We start from the raw sequence: 13,751 nt of genomic DNA on the forward strand, positions 1-13,751 counted from the left end.
GCACTTGGGCTTTCTCTAGTTGCGGTGAGCGGGGGCTACTCTTTGTTTCAGCGCGCGGGCTTCTCACTGCGGTGGCTTTTCTTGTTGCGGAGCACGGGCTCTAGGCGCGCAGGCTTCAGTAGTCATGGCTCACGGGCTCTAGAGCGCAGGCTCAGTAGTCATGGCTCACGGGCTCTAGAGCGCAGGCTCAGTAGTTGTGGCGCTTAGTTGCTCCACGGCATGTTGCTTAGTTGCTCCACGGCATGTGTGATGTTCTCGGACCAGGGATCAAACCCGTGTCCCCTGCATTGGCAGGCGGATTCTCAACCACTGTGCCGCCAGGGAAATCCCTCCACTACTCTTTCTTGACAATGCTTTGGTGCCAGTGGACAAAGGAAAGATTTTGAAAGGTTCCAGCCCATTTTCACAGAGCAGGCAAAAATGACGAGTTTGGAGCTAAGAGGCAATGCAGTGATAACTGGCAAAAACTCAAATGTCCTTCAGCAGCAGAAGGACAAATATACCACAAATATACCAAATATACCACAAAAGTTGTGGTATATTCATACAATGGAATGCGATACCAGAATAAGAATGAATGAACCGATACATACAACACGGAAGATACATACAACAGTGTTCGGTGAAAGAAGCCAGACATACAGGAACACTTTCTGCATGATTCCATTTGTATAAAATTCAGAAACCAGCCAAGTGAGTCTTGGCTGTTAAAGGAAGGATTGTGGTTATCTCTGGTGGGTGTAGTAACTGGGGGAGGGGGCGGTGGTGATGTGGAGAAGATGCTATTTATCCTGGTTCGGGTGCTGGTCACTTGGGTGTTTTTGTTTTGTGAAAATTCCTCAAGCTTATCCTTATGATTTAAGCACTTTTACATATGCACATGTATGCACGTATTTATTTATTATAGCTCAGCAAAATTGACTCGAAAAGTGAGAGGATGTTTACACACCCAGGTTCATTGCAGCACTATTCACCATTCCTCAGTTAGGTTCTCTAACTATCTCCTTCTTACAGGAGAGGAAATGGACATGCAGAGAACAGACATAACTTACCTAAGACCACAGAGCCAGTAAGTGGAAATGGCAGGATTCAACCCAGGTGGGCTCACTTCTGAGTGGGTCCTGTTAACCTTGGGCTCCGCTGCCTCTCCCCAGGGGAACTGGAGCATCAGAGCGGGGTCAGGACAGCCGACTGGAATAAGAGGCCCTTTGCCCACCTCGACCAGATGCACGGGAGGAAGCCTGGCCGTGTGTCTCCTATTTTACACTTGAAAGATCAGGCCAAAGTCTCCTGTGCAGCTCGTGTGAGACCTCTCCCTTGGTGCCCAGCTGCGGGTTCTGTTTGAGCCTGATCTCTGCTGAGCCTTTGGGAAGCCTATCTCCCAAGACTCCCCCTGGTCCCTGTATTCCTTAAGGAAGTAGGTCCCTCCGGCTCCCACTGGTCGTGTTGTGTTTATGTTTAAGAAGCCAGGTCAGGTCACAGGTCAAAATTAATCCAAAAAGAGTGGGAGGCTACCAAATGTAAAATAGATAGCTAGTGGGAAGCGGCCGCATAGCACAGGGAGATCAGCTCGGTGCTTTGTGACCACCTAGAGGGGCGGGATAGGGAGGGTGGGAGGGAGACGCAAGAGGGAGGGGGTATGGGGATATACGTATGCATATAGCTGATTCACTTTGTTATACAGCAGAAACGAACACAACACTGTAAAGCAATTATACTCCAATAAAGATGTTAAAAAAAAAAGAAAAAGAGTGGGAGGGAGGAGACAGCCGATGTGACCAGCTCAAGTCCCACTGACGGAAGTTCCTAAACTCCTCACGGGCTCGGGAACATGGTTGTCCCGTGGCTGGTGCTTCTAGCTGCACTGTGCACCTTTCTCCTGGGGGTCTTTGTCTGGGCTGTCTTTGAGCACTTCCTCACCACAGGTGTCCCCTCTACTCTGCAACATCCTGCCAAGTTCCGATCTCTGCACTGCATGTTCCTCTACATGGTCACTTTGGTGAGTTTGTACTCAGGCCCTGTCATGGGCTGGGGCACTCTCTCTCTCTCTCTCTCTCTCTCTGCCTTGCCCCTCCTTTCCATCTTTCATTTGACTTCCCTCTCTCTCTTCAGACTCCCCCAAGAAAGACAGACCTTGCTATAAAGTGGGCTCTCCTTGTCCGCGGGTCCTGCATCCATGGATAGGGGGTCGACTGTAAGAGATTGAGCAATGAAAATGTTGGTATCATGGCGGTCCTGGAGCCAGTCCTTCATGGACGCTGAGGGACGGATGACAGTCCTCTCTCTTGTGCCTGCGATTCTGTTTCTCTCCTTCTTCTTGTCCTTCATCTCGCCTGCCCCCCGCCTCCTTTCCTTTCTTCAACAGCAAATATTTACTGAGTGCCAATCACCAGCCTCATTTCTAAGGATTCCCAAACGATTCCAGACCCAGCCTCTGCCCTGAAAAAGCTTATAGCCTGACAGAATGAACTTGCTTCAGCCACAGTGTCTTCCACCTCATGGCACACAGGCATTTTCCTCCTGCTTAGATTGCAAGCACCTGGAAGGCAGGGACCACCTTATGCATCTCTGCAAGCCTAGCCCCAAGCCCAGGGCCTGGCACCTAGCAGGTGCTTACTTACCATTTGCCGATCAATCCACCAGGGAATTCACCCAGCATTTCAGAGTGGCCACACCAGCCAGGCTCTGAACAGGGGTTTGGGATTTGGGGTAGAACGGTGCATGCCTAGAACAGCAGATTCGGAAACAGTTTGGCACTAAGAGGCAGGCAACTTGATTTAATCCCAATGTCCCAGCCCTGGGTGGAGACCTGATGGCAGCCAGACAGTTCACAATGATGACCTGTGGGGAGAACAACTGTTGAAGGAGGTGAGGAGGCCACGCTCAGCTCTGACAGCCGCTCCCTGGCTGAGTGATCTTGGGCAATTTACTTCACCTCTCTGTGTCTTGGTTTCCTCATCTGCAAAGGGGGAACGATTGCGTTGCTTCCATCAGGTTGGTAAGAGGATCAAGACGACAGGTGATAAGGGCTCATTTGTTTGGTGATATTTGGTAAATAAGTAAAATATGTTTCTGCGCTGCTGGAATGTTTCACCAGGGAAACGGATGGCTTTCCGAGAAATGAACAAGTCTATGTCATAATTACATGAACGTCACTGCCCCAAGGAGACGGGCTGAGGATGTGGTACTAGGATCTCTCTTATTAATCCTGGTCACGCACTTTGCTGGAGGTCAGGCTGTCTCAAGCCAGTGGCTGCAATCCTTATGGAATTACAGGCTAGTTTGAGGCCTTAGGGCTGAAAATGAGGGCCTCAGATGTCCCAGAAAACCCGAGACCTTTCCAACCTTCAGTGTTTCTCCTCAAGAGTAGCCCACAAGCCAAGCATCTCTGATGACAGCTGCTCATGGGAGCCTCTGAGATGGGCCATGGAGGGCGAATCCCTCGTCCCCCCAGCACTGAGCCCTCCTAGGACAGACGGCTCATCACAAGGTGACTATGATGAGATGATGATAACCAAGTGGTCACTTGGTTCCAGAAGACAGATAGGTACAGGAAGGATAAGAATTTTAAGGAGAAGGAGACAAAACCTAAAAGCTTCTATGGCCCAGAAATCAGGTGTCTAGTTTTGGTATCAGACAACCTTGGGTTTGAGACCTGAATCTTCACTTGCTAGTTTTGTAGACTAATGTCTTTGAGTCTCTGTTTTCTGCTCTGAAAAATGCGGACAGCAAGAGACGCTTTTTATAGGCGTGAGGTGGGGATTGAATGAGAAATGCATTTAAGGTGCAAGGTACAGTGCTGGGCACTTAGAAAGGACTCCATAAGAATAGATTATCATTAGTATATATATCAAATCTCTGAAGGCAAAGACACAGCATTTCCTAAAATCATTATTGATTTAGAAGCTGTGATGAGAGATTTCAGCCTTACTAAAAGATATGATGACTAATATAACAAATGCTATAGATTTTATTTTATTTTTTGTTTTTGTTTCATTGTTTGACCTCTTCCCAGGTGTGTAGGATCTTAGTTCCCTGACCAGGGATTGAACTCGCGCCCCCTGAGTTGGAAGCGTGGAGTCTTAACCACTGGACAGCCAGTGAAGTCCCTAGATTTTATTCTAAAGGGCAAACTCTGCTAGAATATTTTGTGAAAGAGTTTCAATATCCATCTAAAGTTCTGGATCTCAGGCGTTCCTAAACTAGTGATGGTCCCCTTTATACTACTACTAATACATTCTTATAAACAATATCAAAATATTATATTTATAATACTTATATATGCACATTATAACATTTATGCAAATAATATAGAAATATAATATTTATACATACAATATATTTATAATATTTATATATAAATAATATATATTTATAATATTATATAATAATATATAATAATCAATCTTCCTTATTTGCCTCTGTCCTAAATTACCAGCTCTGGCAAATGTGGACTCACTGTGGGAAAAAACAAACCAAATCTAACTTCCTGGCTATATCTAGTGACCTTTTAGAATGTCGCGCTAAGAGACGTTTATCACCACATCGCATCGTTCAAAATCCCTGAAACATTTGCTCTTCTAGGTGCTGGAAATGGATTCCTCAGATGTGGGCTAAGTGGTGGGGAAAGTAGGTCATCTCCACCACGTTGGTCACCTTGCTCCTACCTTAGGCCGGGAAATAGGGATTTTGTTGGGAGTTCCCTTTTGAGAAGCCTAAGCCTTGGCAATGGGGCAGTGGGGACGGGGGTGGGGTCGTCTCCATGGAGTGAATTCACTGGGTCATCCCATAAACCTGGGGCAGGACCCAGTATGAGCTCACACTTACCAGGACCCACCAGTGACACACTCCATATGGGTTGCATCTAATTCCCAAGCTTCATCCTCAGGGACTGTAGACTCCATTCTTCTATTTTATAAAACGAGGAAAACTGAAGCTCAGAGAAGGTAATGCTTAAGATCTTTCAGTGAGTCGGTGGTATAGAGCTAAGTCTTGAAGCCAAATCTGCTGGACTTAAGAACCCAAGCTCTTTCTAGTTTAGTTCTACATCTTACTTGTTGACAGGCAAGGCACTTGACCTTGGCATGCCTCACTTTTCCCATCTGTGAAATGGAGCTTACAATTGTGCTTGACTTAGGAGGGTATCTGAGTAGTTTAAGCCAGTTAATAATCCAAATCACTTGGACCAGTATTGGCATGTTGTAGGAGACTAATAAGTGTCAGCTGTTCTTACTATGTTCACAATTATCCCGTGCTGTTTTCTTTATGACAAAGACACATATTCCATGCGAGATCCACGGAAAAGATGATCCATTATGGCTGAAATGCATTTAGTACATGAGATATGATACCATGTAACTATATTTCATGAAATATTCAGATATTTTGCTTGTTTATAACTAGAGTGACCATATTAATTTAAAAACAATGGACTTCTTTTCACATTCAGCAAATATATAGCCTTTGTGCCATTGCCCCTTGCCCCTGAGCCCATGGCAGACATCCTTAATTGATCCCATGACTCTTTCCTGTTGAACACAAATGAGACCTAAGGGTCTGTCATAACCCAGAGAGGCAATGATGGTGTTGACCCAGGTGATGGACCGTCTTTGCCTTCTTAGGCTGGGAGCCAAAGAGAGCAAGGTTGCCAGCCAGCTGCCTTGGACGTTGGCTTTGATCAGTTCAATGCCCAACCACTCAGCCCAAACGTGGGCTAGCTCTTTGGCAAATTCATACCACTATTCAACCAAGAGCTTTGGGGAGGAGATTCTGAAAGCCCAATGCTTTATCTGGACACACCCTAGGGCCTGATGAGCCCTAGGCTCATGCCTTTGAGGCAGATAAGAAACTGCAGAAACATTCCAGCAGTTACAAGGGGCAGGAGTCATCCACCATCCAGGTGGATCCTAACCTCTCCTAATATCTCCCGCTCTTTCCCTTACCTCTAACAGGGGAATATACTTGAGAAATTGAGGATTTGCTCCATGCCCAGATTTATTCAGTTTTTGCACAATGGCATGAGAATCAAGAAGGACCCTGGGCTTGTGGTAACCAACCTGCGTTTTGGAACCGTACCCATGAGGCTGTTCCAGCCCAAGGTGGCCTCCCCCAGCCCCCGGCGAGGCATCATCTTCTTCCACGGAGGGGGCCGCCGTATTAGGGAGCCTGGGTAAGATGGTCCCCGGCGGCTTCGTGAAGGAAGAGCCTCATCTTCATGCAAAGCTCTACCCACCCCTCCCATGGGAACCTTGTTGGAGTCCCTCCAAGCAATCAGCAGCTGGAGGTTTTTATAGGGAGCCCTGACTAAGGGCTTTGGGCTCAAGTCAGCAGATGGTGTGAAAACATTCTTTTTTATACTATGATACTCTTGGTCAAGGAGAGGGTGGTGAAGTGGCCAGGGCTGGAGTGGGGTGGCGTTTGGTGTTTATGGCCCTGCAGTGTTGACTCTTCTCCGCTCCCTCACCACTCACCAGCCATTGACCAGTCCTGTCTGCTCTCACCCCACAGTATTTCCCAAACCCGTGTGTCTCTCTCTGGCTCTGCAAGACCCCTGTGATCCGAAGCCGCCTCTCTTGCCCGCATCCCTTTATCCCTACATCCCAGTAACTGCTCTCCCCATGTCACCCCTCACAGTCTAATCCTCACCCAGCAGCCAGAAAGAACCCTTAAAAATACGAGTCGGAACTTGTCAGTCTTGCAGTGAACACTTCCTGTGGCTTTACAGGGTCTTCAGGTGAAATCCCAACTCCTCCCCACAGCTGGTGCTGGCCCTGCAGACCTCTCCGACCTGGTCACCCGGGTCTCCCACCTCCCACAGCGATTCGCTCTGCTGCAGCCATGCTGCCTGTTCCTCTGGGCTTTGGACACACCAGGCTCCTTCTCACCCTGAATCTCCTGCACTTGCTGTTCCCGAGTCCTGCAAAGTTGTGTCTCCCCTCACCGCTGCTTTGCAGGATGGGTGACCCCTTCTTCATTCTTCCAGTCTGATCTCAAAAAATGTCTCTCCGCAGAGTGGGCTCCCTGGACGTCTTATCTAAAGAACTCTCCCTGCCCACTCTAGTGCCCTACCCTATGCCCGCCCCCCCCACCTCCATCCCTGACATCATCCTTTAAAGCTTTCTTCACGGCACTTGTCGCAATCTGAACTTATCTCATTCCTCCGGGTGTTTCCTTATTTACCGTCTGCCTTCCCCAACTAAAAGTGGAAATTCCAAGAATGCGAGAAAGTCTTCTATTTTGCTTGCTACAGGATCCTCAGGGCCAGGCCTGTGGTTTTATTTTTTGAATGGATATATGAGTGCATGACTATATAGATGGATGGATGGGCAAACAACTGGGTGAAAGGATATGTTCATGAACCAACAAACAAATGGATGGATGGAGGGATGGCCACACAGGAGAAAAAAATTTTTTAATTAATTTTTATTGGAGTATAGTTGATTTACGATGTTGTGATAGTTTCTTGCTGTACAGCAAAGTGAATCAGAAATACGTATACATATATCCACTCTTTTAGATTTCCTTCCCATTCAGGTCACCACAGAGCATTGAGTAGAGTTCCCTGTGCTATACAGTAGGTTCTCATTAGTTATCTATTTTATACATAGTAATGTAGTATGTCAACCCCGGTCTCCCAATTTGTTCCACCCTCCCCTTCCCCCCTTGGTAACTATAAGTTTATTCTCTACGTCTGTGTCTCTATTTCCGCGCAGGAGAAAATTTGCCCATGTGAAGAGGTGGGCTGTTTGCATTACATGTTCCCTGAGATTAGGGTGTACTGCCACCTGGTGGTGAAAATACAACATCTGAATTTGCTGCCCTGAAGCTCTCCCCTTTTCAGAAGTTAATTATGAATCATCTCCCATCTACTGGCCTCACCCTTGTCCAAGATCACTCTTCCCTTTCAGAGGCCCCGGGGAGCACCCCCATTCATTGGCTGGGTCTGTACCCCTTCCTCTGTGGGGGGATGACGTTATTTCCAAAAGTAAAACTGGGGCTCCCTCAGCAAATGTTTACTGAGCACCTACTTTGTGTCAGACCCTCTTTGAGGCACGGGGGACACTGTGGAGAACAAGAAAGGTCCTCATTGGAGCCCACTCAAATCAGGGGGCTGGACAGTGAAACAAATGAGTAGGGTAATTTCACATCGTGGTAGCACAGAGCGATGGAGTGGAGAATGACTCAGGGAGCAGATTTAATTTTTCCTATCAGAGGAAGCCTCTCCAAGAAGGCAAAGTTTGAGCCCAGGATCAACTGATGAGAATCAGCCGGCCCTACAGGGGCCGGGAAAGAGAGCTCCAAGCCTTATGGGAATGGGGTGAGGCGGGTGAGGCACCCTCCGTGGCCTCCGTATTTAAAGGGGCACCCAAAACCACAGTGATCCAGATAAATATATTTTTATGCAATATTAAAAATATCAGTACTGATGCAGAAAACTAAGATGAACAACATACCAACGTTTATCTAAAAGCAGGATGCAAGAGAGCTGGGTAAGTCGTGCAAAAGCAAAGGAGGATTCTATTTAAAATTCCGATATGTTGTTCATCACGGACGTTTCTGGCATTCATTTTGATTCCTTAAAATATTGCACCAAACTATTATTTATCTTGGATAATGAGTGTTTGGACGCTCCCTTAATTTTGCGCGCAAGGCGAGTGCCTTGCTTGCCTCACCCTAGTCCCTGCCCTGTTAAGGGAGGGCAAGTGCAAAACCTTGGGTGCTCAAGAGAAAGAAGAATGTCGGGACCACAGAGTGGGGGGCTGAAGTGGGGAAGGCCGGCAGGACCAGGTCGTGGCTAGCAGTCGTCTCCACTCTGGCTGCATGCACTTTAGAATCACCCGGGGGCTTGAGAGTCATACTCACACCCAGCTCCTACCCCAGGCCGACTGTCAGTCTTTGGGGATGGGATCCAGCATCAGTATTTTAAAAAAGCTCCCAGATGACTTAAGCCAGGTCTGAGACCTCCTTAGGAGCTGCGCACTCTGAATCGTTTTGACCCTTCTTCTGTCACCTCCCCAAACCGTGTTAAAAAAGCATGTACCCGCCCCATTGTCGCTTCTCTGCCAGATGGTCAATCACCACCGCCCCTGACACTGAAATTGCCTGGTGGGATTTGAGAAATCCTATCGCCTGTGCTCCCACCCTAGAGATTCTGATTTGGTTGGTTTGGGGCTCAGCCTGGGCACCAGAGTGTGTAAACCACCGCCCCCCCCCCCCCCTCCGCCCTGTACTTCTATAAACAGCCAGGGTTGAGAACTGCTGAGTTAGACGTGGTTTATTTGGTACAGATTCTGTGTCTGGCACTGTGCCCGTGTGGTCAATGCATTAATGATCAGGCTGCTCTCTGAGAACCTCAAACATACGGCTCGACTCATAGAAATGGCCCATGCGACCACTGCTTACTTCTTAATAACATCTATACATATATATAATTATTGTTCATATTTCAGGGCAGACACGCCCACCTTCCCTCATCTTGGCTTTGTTGGTTTCAAATCACCAAGCCTTCTAGGTCCACAGTTTCCTCTACTGTAAAAGAAAACGTTGCAGCTGGGGAGCCCCAAGGCACATCTGAGCCCCGATATTCAGGAGATTGGGGTGGACTCAGGCGTCTGACTTGGCTTTTTGTGTTGTCCCGGCAGAGGTGGCCAGAGTCACTTCACAGGAGCCAAGAATAGGAAGAACGGGAAGATGTCACACCCAGTGCCAGCACTGTTGGTAGCTCTTCTTGGGGGCTGGGGAGCAGTGCTGGGCCCCGTGGGGCACCGACCTCCCTACAGGTGGCTGCCGATGTGTCGGTTTTGTCTTGCAGACATGTACCGCGCCCTGTGTGGTTTTCTAGCCCAAGAGACCAACTCTGTGCTGCTGTCGGTTGGGTGAATTGTTGGAGAAAGTCGGTGGGTGTTACCTGGGTGACAGAAGGGAGGGGTTGCAATTATACCCCAATAAAGATGTTAAAAAAAAAAAAAAAAAGAAGGGAGGGGTGAGGCCTTGGATGATTTGCAGAACAGAGGGAGAGGAGGTCCTAGGCCCCGAGAGAGGCACTCTTGCACATGCATCCATGGAGCCAGGCGCAGCATCGTTCAAAACAGCCCAGACCCGAAACAACCCAAATGCCCCTTGACGGGGAGTGCATGAGTCAACTGTGATAGTCAGTGTTACATTGCATAGCTATTAAGGCGTTATGGGATATGACAGAGCTGTTCAAGTAAGGCATACCATACTGTGGATGAATATTGACAGTATAAAATTCAGTGAAAAAATTTTCCAAAAATTACATAAAGCCAGATACTTTGTCTACAAAATTAAAAACAACTAAAATCATAATAATGCTTTTAAGGAATATACATGGATACAATGGAACTATATAAAAAGGAAAGAAAAGGAGTGATGGATGCGGGATTCAAGGTAACCGTTCTCTCAGACTGGGAAGGCAGCGAGGTGGGATGGTGGTGGGGGTATTAAGGGCTTGGCTGAAGGTCCTGGTCAAGGTCCTGGCTGTGGTTTGGGGCGATGACGCCGCAGGTGCTTTTTGCATTGTTGAAACTAATACCTTCAAGTCCCAGTCTGGGTTTAGGCTGGGTTCGAGTCCCGGCACGTGGGTTCAAGTCCCAGTCTGAGGTGCACGGTTTCAATTAGGCCTGGGACAAACTTTAAAATATTTGTTTCTAGGCTTTTTTTTTTTTTTTTTTTTAGCTTGGGGCCATTTTGACTTAAAAAATAACTTTTTAGCTTCATGCTTTCCTTTAATGTTATTTGAAATAACTGAACAAAAAACTCGAATTAATTAATGTTTAAACGTGTCTTTGGGAACTAATAAATATTAATATTATTAATATTAAAAAAACCCTAGTACCTAATGGACTTATGAACTAACTAGCTAACAAATTAACTGCTGGCCATGCAGGGACCAGTGTTGGGAGCGTCTCAAGAAAACCATGACTCAGGGCACCTGAGGTTCTTTGAAAAGAGGAGAGGGGGAGCTTTTTAGTGGATGGAGGGGGCCATGGGTACCACTCACCAGAATTCCGGTTCTTAATCCAACAGATTACAGCAATTTACAGGGAAACAGTTTAGAGAAGGCAAGTGAGAGGAACTAAAAACTACCATTTTAGGTTCAACCTCTAGAACAAGCTCCCTCATACAACTTACTTAAAGTAACTTCCTTAGCATCTCTGGTTTTCTTGATGAGACTGAGGAAGACAGCATCTTTCCAGGATCCATCAACGTACCTCCCAGCCGGCTGAGCCTTGTGTCTGAAATTCCACCATCAGAGTTTCCGCCAGACTCTACATCTCTGAAGGGTGATGATAAAAACATCCTTTGAACGCATAAAGGTGTTAATAAGCACCTCTGTTAATACCCTGTAGGAAATTGTTGAGGATATTGTTATTCTAGATAGTTGAAAAGACCTAGCACGCAGGCCAGACTGGTTTTGATCGACAGGCTGGTGGAGGAAGAAAGGCAGGTAAGGTTCTTCAGGCTTCCAGGGGGCTGCAGGTGGATGGTGCCTGTGAGGAAATGCCCCGAGAGCACTGTACAGGGGGAAATGGTCAGGAGCTGGGTGCCCCCTGATTCCTCATCAAGACATAATGGGGTTTCTTAAGTAAGCTCCTGGAGGAGATCAACCTTTCAACTGTTTGGTTCTGTAGAGCCTTCACCCCTGTGGTGGATGGGCAAGAGAGAGTCCAAGGAGGCATGGGCATTTCTGCTTCCTTCTGGCAGGTCTGCGTTGTGATCTGCGGAGACAGTGCTGGGGCAGGGATTGCGACCTTGACCTCTCAGACCCTGGTGGGCAGATCTGGTCTTCCTCGGATCCGGGCCCAGGTCCTGATTTATCCCATTGTCCAACTCATTAATTTTCGGCTGCCATCCTTTTCGCAGAACCAACACGTCCAGTTCCTCACCCGGAAGTTCATGATGCGTGTTTAAATACGTGCTTATCGACTTCTCCTGGTGAGATGCCATCTTGAGTGGTGCTTTTATTCCCCCGGAAGTCTGGAAGAAGTACTGGAAGTGGGTCAGCGCGGACAACATACCCAAGAGATTCAAGAAGACAGACTACCAACCTGTGTTTCCTGCCCCTTTCAATGAGGCTGCCTATCTAGGAAACAATCCCTTGTTGGATGTGGAACATACACCCCTCATAAAGGTTGATGAGACCATTGCCCAGCTTCCTAAGGCCTTCCTGGTGAGCTGTATGACATCCTCCATGATGACATCTTGCTCTATAAGAAGTGCTTGGAGGACCAGTGGGTCCCCGTGACGTGGTACCACGTGGAGGATGGCTTTCATGGATCTCTGATATTATTTGATTGGAAGCCTTTCTCTTTCCCATGCTCCCTGAAAATTGTGAATGCTATAGTCAGTTGTATAAAGAGCACACTGTAACCCTGGGGCCCTGAGTAGGGCATAGCAAGTATGGTCTCTACTACGTGCTGAGTCCTTTGATGAACTGTATTTCATTGATTAAGGAGATGCTAAGTCAGGGCTTACCCTGCAGGGGAAGGATGAGAAGTAAGCTAAGAATAGTCTTGCCTAGTGTTTGAGAAAATCCAAACTGTGTCTGTTTCCTTTCAGTGCCAGCAGTGTTCAATTCTGGATCTAGCAACATTCTCTAACATTCTCATTCGGGTGAAATAAATAGTCAATGGAGAAAACAATGCCTTTAAAATTTCTCAAAGCTCTAACACACAAGGCCTCTGCAGAATGAATGCCAACAGCTGGCCATACTGTCTGTCGTGGGTGTATACCCATAATGCTGAAGCATTGCTTGGGGTCAGGTCCCTGTTGGAGAAGGGGGCACCTAATTGTTCCTAGGGCCAAAGGTCACCTGCAGATTGGTTACAGATTGGTTCCAGTTGGCCTGAGAAATGCTGCTGCAGTGGATCTCTGCCCTCAGTATAGCTGCATTTGGGCTGAACTAAGGGGAAGTTTTGGAGGAGATCACTGGAAAGGGAGATGAAAGAAGAAGCAAGAGGAAGGCGGTGAGGAAAAGGGTGGGCTCTGGGGGCTGGGGACTTTTCCTGTGCTTAAGTCTTTAATCTGAATTCCAAAATTAGATCACTGGTTACCAAGAGGCAGGGTCTCAGAGCCAAGGCTGTCTTGGGAATCTCTGGGTGCCATCTGGGATACGGAAACTGCATTCCCTAAAGCAGTAAGGTGTCAGATTTCTTTGGTGCACTTATATATTGGTCCCACTTTTACAAAGAACCTTGTCTTCACTTAGCCCGCACCACTTTCTCTGCTCACAGAGAAAAGGAAGAGTATAACTGTATTGCATGCTGGGGGCAGTCCACATTAGCTTTTGCATTGGGCCTGTGTTTGCTAGATACATTTGTAGTAGCACTGGGCCTCTCTGCTGCCTAGTCCCACGCAAGTGCTAAAGTTGGAGAATCTCTCTTCTCTGCAACCATAGCATCTCTTGGTGCCAAGGACCTCACCTATGACTGATGGAGGAGGGAGTCGTGGATTCTTGCAGAGGGGACAGATATCTACATAAGCAGTTTGGACTGGGATCCTGGGAGCATGGACAGGCATCAAGATCCATGTGTTATATGCAAGCAGCTTTGATGGAAAAGTTTGTTAATTATCTATTGCTGTGTAACAACACTACCATGAACTTAGTGGCTTAAAACAACACACATTTATTATCTCACAGTTTCTGTGGGTCAGGAGTCTGAGAATAGCTTAGCTGCAATCAAGGTGTTGGGGCTGTGGTTTCATCTGAGACTCAACTGGGGAGGGATCTA

General features: G+C 47.3%; 1 protein-coding gene across 1 annotated transcript; it reads left to right on the forward strand.

Moving 5' to 3' along the window:
• The first annotated feature begins 1,831 nt into the window (after positions 1-1,831).
• AADACL4 (arylacetamide deacetylase like 4) lies at positions 1,832-12,390 on the forward strand. The gene is given in 7 exon segments (XM_065870994.1): positions 1,832-1,999; positions 5,952-6,143; positions 6,145-6,169; positions 9,812-9,875; positions 11,652-11,921; positions 11,923-12,197; positions 12,200-12,390. Coding segments are annotated over 7 exon segments (1,185 nt in total).
• Positions 12,391-13,751: the final 1,361 nt, after the last annotated feature.

The sequence above is a fragment of the Phocoena phocoena genome, chromosome 1, assembly GCF_963924675.1.
Source record: "Phocoena phocoena chromosome 1, mPhoPho1.1, whole genome shotgun sequence".
Classification (NCBI taxonomy): domain Eukaryota; kingdom Metazoa; phylum Chordata; class Mammalia; order Artiodactyla; family Phocoenidae; genus Phocoena; species Phocoena phocoena.